At 41.0% G+C, this 16554-nt stretch overlaps 2 protein-coding genes across 4 annotated transcripts; one reads left to right on the forward strand and one right to left on the reverse strand.

Annotated features, from left to right (window-relative positions):
• Positions 1-47: 47 nt before the first annotated feature.
• gmcl1 (germ cell-less, spermatogenesis associated) lies at positions 48-6476 on the reverse strand. 3 transcript variants are annotated; one of them, XR_005078071.1, is made up of 16 exons: positions 6110-6476; positions 4697-4879; positions 4456-4579; positions 4227-4323; positions 4039-4136; positions 3810-3922; positions 3630-3695; positions 3362-3446; positions 3172-3262; positions 2946-3086; positions 2672-2741; positions 2510-2585; positions 2258-2403; positions 1800-1887; positions 1484-1690; positions 48-1364 (listed from the first exon to the last, which is right to left on the reverse strand). XR_005078071.1 is itself a non-coding variant. In XM_037116838.1 (15 exons), the coding sequence occupies exons 2-15, from the start codon at positions 4870-4872 to the stop codon at positions 1550-1552; spliced, it is 1512 nt and encodes a 503-aa protein (XP_036972733.1). In that variant the 5' UTR covers positions 4873-4874; positions 6110-6476; the 3' UTR covers positions 48-1549. The 3 variants fall into 3 exon arrangements, 2 of the variants coding, with proteins under 2 accessions (XP_036972733.1, XP_036972732.1); XM_037116838.1 differs by having other exon boundaries at positions 48-1690; positions 4697-4874; XM_037116837.1 differs by having other exon boundaries at positions 48-1690; positions 6110-6475.
• A 1959-nt stretch (positions 6477-8435) lies between these two features.
• Positions 8436-16538, forward strand: ggcx (gamma-glutamyl carboxylase). Its single transcript, XM_037117411.1, has 15 exons — positions 8436-8659; positions 8942-9142; positions 9234-9392; positions 10855-11020; positions 11121-11199; positions 11288-11394; positions 11483-11646; positions 11740-12044; positions 13598-13729; positions 14017-14168; positions 14277-14446; positions 14547-14677; positions 14765-14912; positions 15137-15332; positions 15420-16538. The coding sequence occupies exons 1-15, from the start codon at positions 8635-8637 to the stop codon at positions 15577-15579; spliced, it is 2295 nt and encodes a 764-aa protein (XP_036973306.1). The 5' UTR covers positions 8436-8634; the 3' UTR covers positions 15580-16538.
• Positions 16539-16554: the final 16 nt, after the last annotated feature.

The following is a 16554-nucleotide window of genomic DNA, read 5'->3' on the forward strand; positions in this document are numbered from 1 at the left end:
ACATGAATAACTGCAGCTGGAGTAAACAGCTACGCCAGAAAAAGAGATCATGTGATAGCACCACAGCCCATGTGAATGGGCAGTTTATTGGCTGTCGAGAATCGTATACACATTTTCTTTTGCAAAAATAAATCCATACAAATACAAATGAAGTAAAAAATAAATACATGCCAAACAAAAAAAACACATTTTAACTTTGAAGTTAATGACAGTTACAGTTGTACAGGCGAGCGAAACTGACTAGAATGAGTTCTAGTAAACAGTCCACTGAAAACCACCACAATTTTCTTGCACCATGAGGTAACAACAGACTTTCAAAATTGCTCTTAAAAACACCAGTAGAAAGATATTTGACAGTGTAGCTGGTAAATACTGCAGATAGTTCCAAAGATCTAAAATGTAAAGTGTTTCCTCATCAGAGAGCTGGTGTCAGTGATCGAACTGTAAACTATGTGAACGAGGCTAACCCACAAAGACCGAGGGCTTCACTAGTTCACTTATATCAAGTGAAGCTTTTTTTTTGAGGTTTTATAAATGTAATTTTGCAGATAATGTTATTTTACAAAGTGCAGAGTTGACACTGAGTACAATCTGTGAGGGGCTATGCTTTAACAGAAGCTGCTACATAGTAGAACTGAATGTGATTTAAACGGAGAACAAGTGGTAGCAGGTATGACGTTGAATCTCTACCAGCTGATATGCAAACGGCAGCAGTTGTTGTTAAAGACTATAAATGAGTCTTGACAGCTTTTGGCTGAGATTGTACAGTGCCTTTTCCTTTTGGATTCAGCCACAACGAGCCATGTAAAATATGTGTTTGGTAGTCGAGACTCTTCATGACACTGCTGATGTATGTGGTGTTTTCCTTCATACACAGAGCCAATCAATTCAAGTCAATACAAATAACAGGTGCTGTTTTGTGTGCCATTTATGCCTCAAGTGGAAAACACGTCCACGAAGGGCCACACCTTTGACCATCACCCCAAAGTCCATGCACATGAGGTCAGAACGAGTAACAGACATAGAGAATACCATACAAGCCGGTATTTGTTCCCTCGTGAGGTTCCCATAATCGAGGACGAGGACGTTCCCATGCAAACAAGATATTGAGAGCAACTCTTCCATGTTCTTCACAATCACCAGATCTAAACACCGTGCTGCTGTTATTTAAAGTTCTGAAGAGGTCAAAGCAGATTTTCAGCCATCCCCATAGACTTCAAGGTTTTCCGTTTTAAGAAATGGTCCGACATCAGAGTGCAGACAGTTCATGGCAGAGGTCCAAAGTGTGAAGCTGCTCTGAAGGCAAAGCATGGCCTACTCCTTCCTGGCCACTGTGATATTTACGTCGCCAACTCTGAATGTGCCTGAACACTCAATACATAGATACAAAACAGTTTCCCAAAATACCTCACTGAGTTACACAGCATGCAGATGATATGGCCAATGTCAACATGATTTCAATGTGTTGGTGGATTGTACATACAAGCTTGTGTCAGTGTCCCAGCATTACCAGAGGAAAGGTAATAGCTAATGGCTGCTGCGCAGGGCATCAAGACACGCTAGGAGCAGTGCTCTCCTGTTCTGAGGAGTCTGGACGGTGGTCTGAATTAGGCGACGTATACAGGAAGTTACAGCACACATAGAGGGGGAATGATAACAACCGGCTGTCCAGGTTCATCACCACATACTCCTGAGTCATTGAAGAGAAAAAAGAAATATTAAACAAGTCAAGAACAACATATTATACAAGGTAATGGTACAATAACCACATCACTTTCATCTACAGGTTGCTCACTGACCTGGTCTTTTTCAAGGGTGAGAAGCTGGTAACCTGTGGAGCGGCTGCAGACCAGTTTTCCACGGCTATCAAAGGAGGCGAGACGTAACCTGAACATATAAAAATTGTAAATAGGTAAGTTAAACACTTCCGAAGATTAAAGCTGCACATATACACATGATCAGTTCTACCAAAGAGGTTGTGTTTTCACCTGTGTCCATTTGTTGTTCAGTTGTTTTGTGGGAAGCATTACACAATAACTAAGAAATTAATTCCCACGAAAGTTGGATGGAGGAGAGCATTTGTGGCAGAAGAATCAACCTCAGCAAAAGCTATTATCACTTGTTTTGTTTGAGACTCTTCTTTCAGATTACAGTCTTTACTGTTTAGTTTATAAATTTTCATCTTCATTCATGATACAGTGACAGCATTAAATGTTTTCTTTAAAAAAGAATGCCCCAAGATGACCGCACTACAGACCTGTATGCCAGATGTCTTCGAGGTTGAAGGCTCACAGCGCCCCCACATGGCTGACTCAGAGTATTTCTTTTGAAGACGATGAAACGGTTTGTGTAGGTGACCAGCAGGTCAAAACCAAAGTTAAAGCCTGTCCATCGCCAGCAGTACTGTGGAGAGGAGAATTAGTGTTTTTAATGTGGAAACAAACAAAAAAACCCAAATACAATAAAACAAGATCAAAGGTTACTGTGGCAATGAGACTGTCTGACTCACGTCTCCATCTTTAGTCAGTTTCCTGCCACATCTCATACTGCTCAGCTCAAACTCCTCTTTGTTAGCTTCATGGGGTCTAATGACAGACAGAATAGGTGCATTGATATCATATTCAATGCATACAGTTTTTGGCATTACAATTGTTCAGTCTCAGGCTCTTACCCGTTATCATTGTCAAATTCTGTCCGAAGCATAGCGAACCACTGGTTTTTGTACACAGATGTTAACCAATCTGTAATAATTTTGAATAGTAAATATCAAGAGTGCATAAACACATAGAAAAGATCAAGGTTTAAACACCATGATGAACGATGTTAACGCTGTTTTACAATTTGTCTTCAAGTTTTTGTTTAATTAAAGTGAAATGTAAACAAGTCTGTCTAGTCTCTCTTTATACCACATAAAATTAGATTAGACAACTAAAGCCACAGCTTACCAGGGGGCAAAATATTATCTCTCTCCAAAATGCGCGCAGATGCCAGATCATTGATGATATACTGCAGACGAACATATTTGAAGACTGAACGAAAAGGAATGCCCTCTTCTGTGTTCAAGAAGGGCTCTTTCTCACACAGGTCTGTAGAGCGAAGCCAGTTAGAAACACAGTCAAACAACAAACAACAAAAAAGACTGCCTATGTAGGTAAGTGTGGTTTACTGTACCTGTCCTGCGTTTGCAAAGCCAGGCATCAGCATCAGCCAGAAGCTGCTTGATGGGGCCATCCCATGACAAATTAAGCTGCAGAAACATCCACTGCAGAGAGAGAAAGTTACAGAGAGAGCTCTTAGAAACAAGTCGGATGATACACTAGGTGTGTCTGGGAGTTATGAAGTATATAATTCTTCTGTGTACCTTTTTCAGAGCAGTGTAAACATCCATCTCGACCTGCATGACAAACAGGTCTGAGGACTGGATGAGCTGCTCCATCACCTCAGATCTGTAAAGAATTTGTATAGACACAGAGAATATTATCAGACATAGGTTTAATATATAACTGCACAATGCAAGACATTACATTGTCCTTCATGCTAATATAAAATTAGACTTGATGCCTTTATTATCAGGAGTTACCTCAAGGAAGGATATAAGAACTAAAGAACTGTGAGTTGAGCACACATACCCAAGTTCTTTCATCAGGTCCACATTCTGGTGGGTCATCAGGTTGTTCAGAAGCCACTCAAGACACCTGTAGAGAGATATTTAAAAAACAATCATGGTTGGATGCAAGTACACAGCATAAAAGTAAGATTTAGCCATTAATCACTGTTTTAAAAAAAAGTATAATGAATTTATATCTGACTTTTTCATGACTGAATCCAAGCCATAGATACTGGCACAAGCATAGTAGCCGCAGACAGTCTTAGCACTGATGTTTTCCTTCATAGTCTCGCCACACTGCTGGATCAAGCCATCCTGTGAACAACGACAGACCATAAGGCTTGATTAAGTTGGTATCATGTGACTGCATCAATTCAACATGGTCATTTTTTGTGTTTGAGACAATAGCTGACTTCTTTCACTGTACTCACCAGCTGTAGCATACAAGCAGCAGCAAGAATACTGACGACTCTGCTGGGCTTAATCAGAACGTCGTCCCGGTACAGTGATCCAAATACCACTTGTAGCGCTACTCACACACAGAAAACAGTAAAGTTCTGTCAGTGAAACACAAACAAACAAAGTCAATTGCTGCTTTCAGTGACTGAAATCCTCTCACCTTCAGTGTCGATGTTTTGGTCTGGGATCTCCAAGTTGATTTCCATCATATTGGACTCCTTCCAGGAGCCGCTGAACATGCTAGAGAAATAGCCTGACTAAAATATTCAAGACACCAAGAGCGAAAAGTCAATGAGAATAAGGAAAAGTAGAAAATGATAGATAAATAATAGCCCCATGATAGAATGTATCCCTGCAATCTATCTGGTGTTTTTGTGTTTTCATTTTACCTGACACAGGTAGACTTTGTGGAGGTTCCACTCTTGTCCCAGAGCACAGATGCGAATGTCACTATTTTCCCCGTTCAGGAACAAAGTCTGATAAATGTAACGTGATGTGCTTTTCAATTTCTTCCTGTTTATGTTTGAAAAACAGAGGACAGACAAAAACAAATGTGAGTCTAAATAATATGAATGACATAAAGATATTAAACATGGGACTGGTTTCTTTCATTTTTTACACTTGACTTGCCTGCGAGGTGTATCTAGTATGGCATCATCGTCCTCTTGTTCACTTTCACAGTCACACTGGGCATTTCGTTTCCTCTTCTTACACTCGCACCCATGCTTGCGGCTGGTAGCTGTACCCTCTACGAACTCCTCTGGTCCCTGAGAGGGGGACTGGAACCTGCTGCCCAGATTTCCCATCTCTACACTTTCCAAGAGATAAAACACAAACAGAACTATCGTCAAAAATAACAGGTCAGCTGGACTGCATTGCAACAGAGCTGCAGAAGATCAATTATTATCAGAATCATGAGAACAGATACAGTTGGGGACTTTGGCTCTGCAGTACTGCAATTAAGTCTTTCTTTAGGACTTCAATTAACAATTAAATTAACCCATGGTTTATCTCTTGATTTACTTTTCAACTAACTGAATGTGTAATGTCAGACAATAAGGAAATATGCTGAACATTATTTCACACAGCCAAGGTGACATTGCTTTGTCCAGCCATAAATCCCAAGGAACCTATAAAGAAGGAGGGGTCATTGGGTCACTGAATCTCGCTTTGGTGCCAGATTGTGGTGACAGGTGTACTGAAGTGCACGGAAAAACACACTCAAACCAAACATATCTACATTGTATGTCCTCTGATGAAGAAATGCCTCCAGAAAATGAAATAACACACGTCAGAGAGAAGGTTAACACTTTTATTTTTTTAATAAACACATTGTTGATCCTTCTTTTCTTTTGGGAAAGGCTCCTGTTTGCAGGGTACTTGTTGACAATATAATTAGCCTGGTCCACCTTTTGGAAAAAAAAACAAAACAAAACAAAAAAAACCTTCTCTCTGATGCATATTCTTTAATTTTCTATGAGCATTTCATTCATCAGTCATGTGATGAAGATATGTTGGTCTTTTGCGTGTTTCTCCATGCATCTCCCATAGACTTCAATACAGCTGTCAAAACAGCAAGATTCAGAGACACACTTACCCATACTTTTTTTTAGATTCTTTGCAAAATCTAAGAATGTACCATTTACAAATATATAGACAGAAACAGAAAACAGATTACAAGCACATCAGACACAGTGTACAGGTATTTGGTTAAAACACAGATATGTCTTAACAAAGAAAAGTCCTCATCAAAAGTGGCATTATCTCGTTAAATATTCAAGACTGAAGTAAATGACTCTCGAGCAAATGTGTTGGGACTGCTATAATGTGCGTATCTCACTTAAAGGAAGGTACACATTCGAACCGAGAGGACTACATATTTGCACGGACTTTTTTGGTCACAACAACAATCAAAACAGACAACAGACTTCCTTTGCTAGCTGCACTATCCATAACAGAGTCTGATACGAGGGCTTCCTCCTGCAGCATATGGAAACCACAGATGCAGAGTGTCGGACACAAAGAACGTCTGACTTAACTTACCTGACGATTAGATAGCGCCGGGAAAGCTGAGGCAGAGGTGTCGGATTAATTGGACGGTAACGTTAAACACCGGCTGGTTATCTCAGGTCAGACAGTCTGTCAGACGTGGACGAGCCAGTTGATGAACAGCTAACCTACAAGCTAGCTTAGCTGCCGAATTAAACGAAAACAAGCCTGGAAACAATAACAGCGGCTGTTCCTGACTAGCTACTCGTCCTCACAAGCCTGCTGACGTCATTACTCTGTTTGGTTCCAGTTACATTTTCTCTAAATTAAAGCAATTGTGAACCCAGAGGTAGGAGGTGATGTGGAACTGCCCTGAAAATCTGTGGCTGCTTTTGTTGTTCTTCTTCTGGCGGTGGTAAATGGCAGCGTTACTACGTCACAGGTAGCGGCTCTGATCACCGGCGCCCCCTGCTGTCAGACGGGGGGATTACACCTGTCTGGAAAATGACTCACAAACATATCAGATGTGATTTTGTTTCTTTGCTTTATATGCCTCATTTTGTATCATTTCATAATTCCTTCATCCCTTACATACCTCAGGTTCACCACGAATAACAATAAATATGCTAAACACCCCATACCATAAAAAAAACATAAAACCTGGATGACCAATCCTACACATTTAGGCCCCAGCTCAACCCGACTGACTCGCCTGTCTGGTTACTGTCGAGTCCAAAGGGCACTGACAAATCAACAGTGCTTAGTCTTTGCCTGATGTAAACTTTAAGCAAGACTGGACTGAAATGAAAATATACTTAAACAAACAGTAGCCACCGCCTCTTAATGTTTAAAACCTTTCAACTTTTGTTTTATGTTGACTAAATTCAGAAGGTATGAACAACATAAAGCAGCTTTCATTTGACAAAAAGCCTTTTGAAATATAGAAGATTTCGAGGAGGATTCCTGGAAAGAAGTATGCATTTTGTTTTAGTTAATTATAGGTACAAATTGAGAATAACACTCTTTCACACAGTCTGTGTGTTCAGTAAATACATGTTTGATCATTAATTCAAAATAGTAATAAAGTTTCCAAAAACGTGTTGATAATGTTGGGTTATTTATGTGTGTTTGAATTAAGTTCTTCCAAGAGCCCGCGCGGCTTTGTCTCTATTTTCCCCATTCCAAATTGAATAATCTTTAAAGTCTACTAAGAAAAACACTGATGTATCTAAAGACAACACACTGCCTTGTGGTGATGAAAAGCTTTATTATGTACACTGTGGCTGCCCGTGAGAGACACTGTCAATGTATCCAAGGCAGCCTGTGCACAAAGGTCTTTGTTGTTTTGCTGATACAGACCACTTCAAAACCTCTCGCGCCCTTTCCAAGTTACATGTGAATAACCCACCGGGGAAAAGCAAAACCTCGCTGGATGGAGGTTTAGCTAAATGTGTTTAATCTACAACTATCTGCTTATGAACAAAACATACCCCTCCTGCTGCTGTGAAAGAGGAGATAATCAAATCTGAGGATTCTGAGGATTCTGGCTCCAACAACTCTATTTGATAAATAGAGGGTTGACCTTTAGTCCCACCTCTTTTAGCTACAGAATGAATAGGATTTAAAGGACATTGCCACCTGTTTTTAATTATGTCATAGTCTGCTTCCTAAAATCCTGAGAACAAATCCCTCAACATTATCTGTACTCTGCTAATCATCTAGAAGGCTGGCAAATAGATATGAATGTATGAAACCTGACTGCCCTCTAGTGGAAGATTCGGGTATTCTGCTCATGTTCAATTACACAAGCTTTTTTCTGCAGTGCATCTTCTTCGTGCCCTGAAACACGTTCTATCCCTGACCTACTAAGTACAAATACTTATTCAGATAATTATTGTATTCACACTTATTCGCTGAGAACACTGTCTAACACTGACTGCACTTCACTCTGACAGATTCTGTGTTATCCTCATATATGAAGGATTTTCCCGTGTCAGGATCTGGTCTGGTCTGGACTTGCTGACCAGGGTTTGCCCTCTTCTTGAGAACCAAATTGTAGATCACCTTGTCAGTCTTTACATTTTTCTGTGTTCATGTACATACTATTTTGAGATTGCACATTTTGAAGACAAGAAAAATAAATAGAATGTATACACTACTCTTAAATGTCTTTATCATTGACAAAATTTTACTCAACACTTCTTTAATATCTTGTAAAAAAAACATAAAAAGCACAAGTGAGGATAGGAATCATTGCTGCATTGTTGGAATCTACCGCCGGCAGGATATGACGTAGTAGGTTTTCCCTTAGTGGGCGTAGTCATTTGAGGATTGAGCCAATCAGCGACGAGAAAACTCTTTCACAACATTCCAATCCTCCCAGCGCGCCCGCCCCCGTCTCCCTCCTCTGCCTGCCCGGACTAGCAAGTGTTTGTGGGGCAGTGACACGTAACTTTGTCCGCTCTGTTGACGTGACCAGGCAGGACACCTCCACCTGGGGCAGGGAGAGCAGAGAGAGGAGTTTTTTCTGACCTCGCTGTACCCCAACTAAAACCGGTTAATTATCCACGTTTCCCAGCATGGAGGCGAGGGACGCGACTGCAGGTGAGCTTGTTGTTAGCACTGACAGTCAGGGTGTCGATGTGTTGCTGTTTGGCCAAACAAGGAGCACCTAGGGCAGTCATTTAACTCTGATTAAGCTGTTATCCAACCCAGTGGCCGTGTTTAATGTGTGAGTAAGAGCTGAATGCTTTGTAAACAATGCAGGGATTTTCATGTTTTCACAATGAAACACAATAAGTAAGGTCACATCGTGTTTTAGTACACAATATCTTTGCTTTTTCTCTTTAAATACACTGCATTGTACCTCGTTTGGTCAACCTCCAGGTGCTCTTGTGGGCAGTGATGGAGAGGAGCAAACTGCAAAGAAGGATGCAGCTCCTGCAAAAGAGAAACCAGACACCAAGAGTAAGATGGAGAGGCTCTTCGGGTTCAAGAAGGAGGACCTGACCTCCTGGAGCAGCTTGGTGGCCCTCCTGAACCGCCCCACTGATCCTGCATCTCTGGGCATCTTCCGCTGCTTGTTTGGTAAGTTAAGATCTGTGTTTGCTTACTTATTTCTTCCCCTTCTTTTATGCTAAAAAACTGTGTGAAATGCCACCGTGTGTCTTCCGTACAGGTTTACTGATGGCCATCGATGTCACTCAGGAACGTGGCCTCAGTCACCTGGACTACAAGTACCTGGATGGGGCCCCTGTGTGCCGCTTTCCCCTCTTCAACTTCCTGCAGCCGCTGCCACTTGACTGGATGTATCTGGTGTATTTGGTGATGTTCCTTGGTGGGTCACACTTCTTTTTGTTATGTTAGGAGCTCACATCCAACAGAGGTTTAAAAGCTCACACTCCGTGTTTACTTAGGCTCGGTAAGGAAAGCCCCCCCTCTTCTGTAGGCGGATGCAGTCATTTTATAGGCGACTGTCCCTGTGGGGTGCTGTCTAAGAACCCTGAAGATGTGAGCACATACACCAGACCTGCAATTTTCCATGTCTAACTTTCATGGAAAAGCCGACTAACTCGTGCAGGATTTTGTTTGCTAATGTAACGTTCACTCAGTGTAGCTTGTGCAAGAATGCAAACAGAAAACAGAACAGAAAACAATGACGAGTAAATCAGTACTGATACTTGTGCCGTCCTGAAACAGGTCCCGGACCATAAGCACTCAATTTGTAGATGTTTTAGGATTAAATAAGCCTATTATTTGTATACAGCAACATACATAATAATGCATGCAATGTGGCAATAATCATCACAGACCAAATAAACAAAGCATGTCATTGTAAATGTTAGTACCTAAATTATTCTTTAATTTGTGGCAAGTTAATCATTAATAATTTGATGTAATTTTGTTTTTATAGAATTCCTGACAACTGTCTTCACTTTGCCCTCATATTACCAAACTTGAGGGACTATTCAGGAGACAGAACGGTCGGCAGTATCCTGACTAGTCCTTAGTATGGGTCAAACACATGCATTTCCTATAATGCAACACTACATTATAGCTTCTTTTTGTTAGATCGTCACTGCCTAGAGCAGGTAACTCTGATGACATCACTGTCACATCATCAGGGTTATTTTCTCATTGACGAGTTAATGATGGACCACGAGTGTCACAGAAGTAGATAGAAATGTTTTTCATAAATTCATAACTAAATGTACAGTAACATTCAAGTAATGCATTGGCTTACAAATTGATTTATTAATAATAATAAAATGACAAGAATGACATAAAACATCAGAGTTCATCAGTGATAAACACATTAATTAATGAATTGATTAACATTTCTAGTTTCCTTCTGCTTTTCTTTCACTTCTCACGTACATGATTTGCATTGTCAGTAGATTCTTCTTTTGGTCTTTTAATTAGTTTTTTATTTTCCGTGACAATTTGGGCCTTGAGCTAGTGCATCAGACATGGGCTCTAACGAGCTGTGATTGGTTAGAGAGCGTCTTTTTGATCATAATCAATTAACTTTTTATTGACAGATTAATATGTGATCTGTAAATTCTATAAGTCTTGTTTCTTTTGCCCATTAGAATAGAATAATATTTTTTTTATATTTAGGTCTGTGTATTTATTTATAGATTAATACATTGATATATGTTTGAATAATGTTGGTGCCTGTTTATATTGTATAATAAACAGTTATTAATGAAGCAGCTTATTACTGTTTACGTTGACTAATTAGTTGTAACAACAGCTGTTTGTTTTTATAAACTGAAGTCCTGTGTTTCTCTGTGAAGGCGCCTTGGGCATCATGCTGGGCTGTTTCTACCGTTTCTCCTGCCTCATGTTCATCTCGACGTACTGGTACATCTTCTTTCTGGACAAAACGGCCTGGAACAATCACTCGTACCTCTACGGCCTCATTGGATTTCAGCTCACACTCATGGACGGCAACAGATACTGGTGAGATGATGATATCGGTCTGTCTGTGCATTTCTGCCCTGTGTATACTGTGTGTGTGAGCTCAGTGGAGGGAGACCTTTAAGCCTGTGCATGTTTGTAGGTCGATCGATGGACTACGAAGGCCTTCTATAAGAAACGCTCACGTGCCTCTGTGGAATTACACTCTGCTGAGGACACAGGTGTGTGTATCATCTGACTTTTTAGCAGCTAATACTGTTTAATTTTTCAACATGATCTAATGATGTCAGTGTTTTTTGTTCCTTCAAGATATTTATCGTGTACTTCATTGCTGGAATCAAAAAGCTGGATGCTGATTGGGTGGAGGGTTACTCCATGTCTTACTTGGCGCACCATTGGCTGTTTGATCCTTTCAAGTAGGTGTTGTTCAGCAGCTCAGTCTAAAGATATTCCAGCCTTTATTCACAGACTGTTGATCGTGCTGTACCACACATTATATTTCAGAGTGATCCTTCCTGTGGAGTTGATCAGCCTGCTGGTGGTGCATGGAGGCGGGCTCGCTCTGGATCTGAGCGCCGGCTACCTGCTGTTTTTTGATGCCACTCGACCTTATGGAATTTTCTTTGTCTCCTACTTCCACTGTATGAACTCTCAGCTCTTCAGCATTGGTGAGTCTCTCATCTTGCTTCGTCACTTTATTTTGAATCCTGCCTTTATCATTTTAACTTCATCTCACAGAGATTGTTCTTACTCCTCCACAGGGATGTTTTCCTACACAATGCTGGCCACCAGCCCTCTCTTCTGCTACACCGACTGGCCCAGAAGATTCTTCGCCCGTTTCCCAGCATTCCTCAGGGCGGTCCTGCCACTCACCTCACCGGACCAATTACAGCCCAGTGCATCCTGTGTTTACCCTGAGATCAGCAGCACCAGTACTGAACGCCAGGAGCCCCCACGTGCCCCCAAAGCTCCAAAACTGAGATTTAAGCACAAGCTGGCAGCCATTTTTACTGTTCTCTACATAATGGAGCAGTTCTTCGTGCCGTACTCCCACTTCATCACAAAGGTACATCTGCCTATCATGTGTTTTGACTCAATCCAAAGAAGCTGTGTTTGTAAGCTGTCCCATAATGTAATTTTATTCTACAAAGAGAAATAACCCTAACCCTATGTTTTTTAAGACTGAACGTAAAGGTGGCATCTTGTGGTGCGATCTCATGTTGGAACCAACTGATTGTGTGTTGGTGGCCTCACCCTCTCTGATAATTTCAGCCCCATTCAGATGTGATGATATAACGTGTGTTGAAGTCAAGGCTGCTAGTTTGTTCATATCTTTCCATCCGTCTCTGTCAGGCAGCTTGAACATCATTCAGTCTGTGCTATCTTTGAAAGAGAGCCTAAAATAGTTGTTGGTGGCTTCCGTGACTGAGCCCTGTCAGCTGATCTGCACTGTACATGTGCAACACTCAACCAAGATGAGCAAGAGTCGAGGTGTCTCATTCCTCAGCAAAACAATGTGTGTAAATCACAATATTATTTTTTAAGACTTATAAAAAAAAAGTTTAATGTTTTCTGGATGTGCAGTCTGATGAGGTAAACGATCCGCTGCTCTCTACTGTTCCCTGCTTTTCCGGTGCATTCGTGATGACGAACATGACACACAAAAGAGAAAAAAAAAAGCAGAAGTGCAAACTCATCTCAAACACCTATTTTTAGAAGGCTTACCCGTGTTTAAAAAACCTGCATATACACACTTATTTCAGTGTTAAAGTGGTATATATAATGAAAACACAATTATGAATATTACATTCCATTTCTGCCCCTAAATCCCCCTAAATCCTACACACCACACCTTTAAGCCTTTTAAACCCTCTCTGAGTCAGCACGCTGAGGGTTGCCCAATCAGAGTCAACAGTCGTTGGTCCACAGCAAACAACAGCTCAGATTTGTGTTGAAAGAAGTAGATACTCATCATGCAGCCTCTGATAGTAACACTTCGTGTTTTACTCTTCTTCCTAACAAACTTCTCTCTGTGAAGTCTTGGTTAAACAGAAACTGGTGAAAGTGTAGCAACATTTCTAAGCAAAGCACACAAAACTTTCGGTCCCAGGAGCTATTTTTCAAGAAATAGAAGTCTGCTGTTGTCTGTGATTCAACTGCAGCCTAAAGATCTATGAAGATTAGACAAATATGTTCACTAATGTACAGGGAAAAAAACCCAAAGTGACATGTCATTTTTGCTCATGAGTACTCAACAATGATGTCCTGGATATACTGTTTTAACCTGTAATTGTTGTATTCTTTCCTTTATAACACGTTGATGTGTGAAGCACAATGAACATTAATCTAAGTGGTTTGTGGCTGCAGATTTTTGGAAACGGTGGCTAAAACAACATTTTCCAAATTCTCGACCAATCAGAAATGCTGACCGCTGCAACCTCCCCCACAAATTCTCTGTCATTTTTGAAAGCACAAACCCTAAGAAGGGACTTGGATGTACCCCGGAACTTAATGTAGTGCTTGGTCTCTGCAATGGAAAAACAACAATTTCCTCCAAAGGCAATTGTGATTTTATTTGGATGGCTGGATGGATTATGCTAATAGTCAGTTTTTATGCAGGGTTACAACAACTGGACCAATGGCTTGTACGGCTACTCCTGGGACATGATGGTTCACTCCCGCAGCCATCAGCATGTTAAGATCACCTACAAAGATGGACAAACTGGAGCCATTGGATATCTGAACCCAGGGGTGAGTTACAAGGAAAACACTGTCAGACACACAGTATGTGAGCATTATATTAACTCTAGTGATGGTACACACATCACATATTAAAATGTTGGCACGTGCAAGTGACTGAGAAAAATAACATTTGACTTAAAAAATAAGACATTTTGACAGGAAGATTTTAAATGACTCATCAGCTTAGCCTTTTACTTATTACTGTGGTCACTATTCATGCCAGTTCCAGAAATGCCCTTTGAGATTGTCATACTCTCTTCACTTTTATAAACTTAATTACACTGTGTGTATCAAAGGTGTTCACACAAAGCCGACGCTGGAAAGACCACGGCGACATGCTGAAGCAGTACGCCACATGCCTCAGTCAGCTGCTGCCCCGCTATAACATCTCTGAACCTGAAATCTACTTTGACATCTGGGTGTCCATCAATGAACGCTTCCAGCAAAGGTATGAGAGCATCTACTTTTATTAATTTAGATGTATCAGATTAATAATATTATGAAAAACTAAGAGTGAGAGAGTGTGTTTTTTATTTGCTTTTGACTTCTCTCGAAGGATCTTTGATCCCCGCGTGGACATTGTGACAGCTGATTGGTCGCCTTTCAAACCAAACCCATGGCTGATGCCTCTGCTGGTGGACCTCTCGCCCTGGAGGACCAAGTTCCAGGAGATTGAGGGCAGTTTGGACAATCAGACTGAGATTGTCTTCATAGCTGATTTCCCAGGTAAAAAAAAATCTCCTCATCTTGTCTCATTTAGATGGAACAGTTATCTTTGATGGTTGTTGTTTTGTTTACCATTGACTGACTATATGTTACCTTTTAGGACTCCACTTAGAAAACTTTGTAAGTGAAGATCTGGGCAACACCAGCATCCACGTGCTGCAGGGCAGACTGAATGTTGAGGTAGTGGAGGAGAAGAAGAACTACACTGTTCAGCCTGGTGAGCAGATAAAGGTACAGCAACACACCATCACCAGTGTTAACAGTATATTGTTTAACCAGGTCACACTTGGGCATTTACCTTTAAGCGCATGTGTTTAGGTGCCTGCTGGGGCTTATCATAAGGTGTACACCGTGTCTGAGGACCCTTCGTGCTACATGTACGTCTACGTCAACACCACAGAGGCAGCACTGCAGGAGAACTTCACCAAGCTGCTTGAGATCCAAGAGCGTGCTCGCAATGGGACAGGTGAAGCCATGAAGGGCAACATTTAATAGTGGAACAAATGTATTGCACACGTGGCTGCTTATGTTGAGGCTTGTATTTCAGTGAAAACGATGAGTAAAATAAGCATTTTTCAAGTGTAAGCTGTATCAAAATAACCTCAAGTATCACATTGTAATGCAGCTCTTACTAAACCTGTGAAAGGCTGAAAATTCATCAGATGCTGACTGGACCTTCTCACCCCACAGAAACCGAGCCGCTTCCTCCCGAGCTGCAGCCTCTTATTGCTGCAGAAGGCGAGGAGGTCAACGCCACCGACCCGATCGTGCAGCTGTTCCTGAAGAGGCAGCGCCGCATGAAGGAGGTGAAGAAGCGCAGGGAGGCCGGCGTGCTGGAACGCTTTGAGCGCTTTGCTGTGAAAAAGTACTACACGATACGCAGGGGGTGAGTGTTGACCTCTAACAGCACAGTCACATGCACTGAATTCTTGAAAGTGGGTGCCCTGTTTCTCATTAACTTTCCTCCCTTTAGATTCTTGATGACAGCCATAGCTTTGAGAAACCTGGCAGTGGGTCTCCCCCCTCTCGAACAGCTGACAAGAGAAGTTGCCTTCGCCAACATGAAAGCACCTCAGGCAGATGGCAGCCAGGAGGAACGGCTGAAAGATGAAGTCGGTCACGGAGAACTATAAAGCTTCTGTCAGGACCAAAATACTCTGTTGAATTTGCCTGCAGTTGCTGGATCACACATTCCAGACAGATGTGTTTTTACTACTGGACTGTTACTGGGACATTGCTGCCCCACAAATCAATGGATTTTTAATTTTTTTTTTTACGCTTTTGGGCATTTCGGATTAATTCCAAGTGATAAGTCGTTATCTTTTTTGATAGCTTTTGTTTACGAATCCAATTCATGTATCTGTTTAAGCTGCAGCAAAAACCAAAACTGTATGTAAACAGATTCTCACTGCTTTGCTGTGCAAGAGTACATTTCCAATTTTGCTTAAGATTTTTGTAATTGCAGTAATTAATGCATAATGTAATGTGACATGACAATGAAGATCATATTCTAAATATGCTAAACTATTACACTCTGAAGGTGCAATATGTAAGAATGAGCCAGCTGTTGTATCATATTCTAAACAAATGGGGGGCAGCATATCACCAGAGGTAACAGCTTACTGCTGCTAACTGTAGCTGCCTTTGGCTGCTAACTTCAAAAGATATACATAAACATCATAAAGTAAAAACTGTTATTTCTTCACATTCTGTTGCTAATTTTAGTTCATTTTTTAAAAATAGATTTCAGCTAAAATGCTTACATATTGCACCTGGAATGCTCCTTTATTTTTTAATTAAAATGTGCAGCCAATGAGAGAAGTACTGAACTGATTTAAAGGGACAGGTTTCGTGGAACGTACTGACATGAACAGAATCAGTCAGATGGTTGATTATTGGAATTTGCTCTAATTCCAATGAAGCACATTTACAAATATACTGTACAACATGAAGATTTGTATTAACACTTCCTTGAACTTTTATGCTAACCCTGTAATGTGAGAAGAACCGACAGAAACACAAAACTATTTTGAGCTCGTTCAGTCGACGGCCTTTTCTAGTCACTTTTTTAATAAAGACCTGATGGATTCAACAAATCTGGTGTGAAT

The sequence above is a fragment of the Acanthopagrus latus genome, chromosome 12 (assembly GCF_904848185.1).
Source record: "Acanthopagrus latus isolate v.2019 chromosome 12, fAcaLat1.1, whole genome shotgun sequence".
Lineage (NCBI taxonomy): Eukaryota > Metazoa > Chordata > Actinopteri > Spariformes > Sparidae > Acanthopagrus > Acanthopagrus latus.

Bases quoted from the DNA above. Each gene is read 5' to 3' on its own strand.
- gmcl1 (XM_037116838.1), bottom strand. From the start codon at position 4,872: ATGGGAAATCTGGGCAGCAGGTTCCAGTCCCCCTCTCAGGGACCAGAG. The intron at 4,324-4,455 runs GTAAAATGAAAA...TGAATATTTTAG, and splicing joins ACAAAGTCTACCTGTGTCAG to TCAGGCTATTTCTCTAGCAT. The intron at 1,888-2,257 runs GTCTGTAGTGCG...TTATATGTTCAG, and splicing joins CGAAGACATCTGGCATACAG to GTTACGTCTCGCCTCCTTTG.
- ggcx (XM_037117411.1), top strand. From the start codon at position 8,635: ATGGAGGCGAGGGACGCGACTGCAG. The intron at 8,660-8,941 runs GTGAGCTTGTTG...GTCAACCTCCAG, and splicing joins GGCGAGGGACGCGACTGCAG to GTGCTCTTGTGGGCAGTGAT. The intron at 11,200-11,287 runs GTGTGTGTATCA...TGTTCCTTCAAG, and splicing joins ACACTCTGCTGAGGACACAG to ATATTTATCGTGTACTTCAT.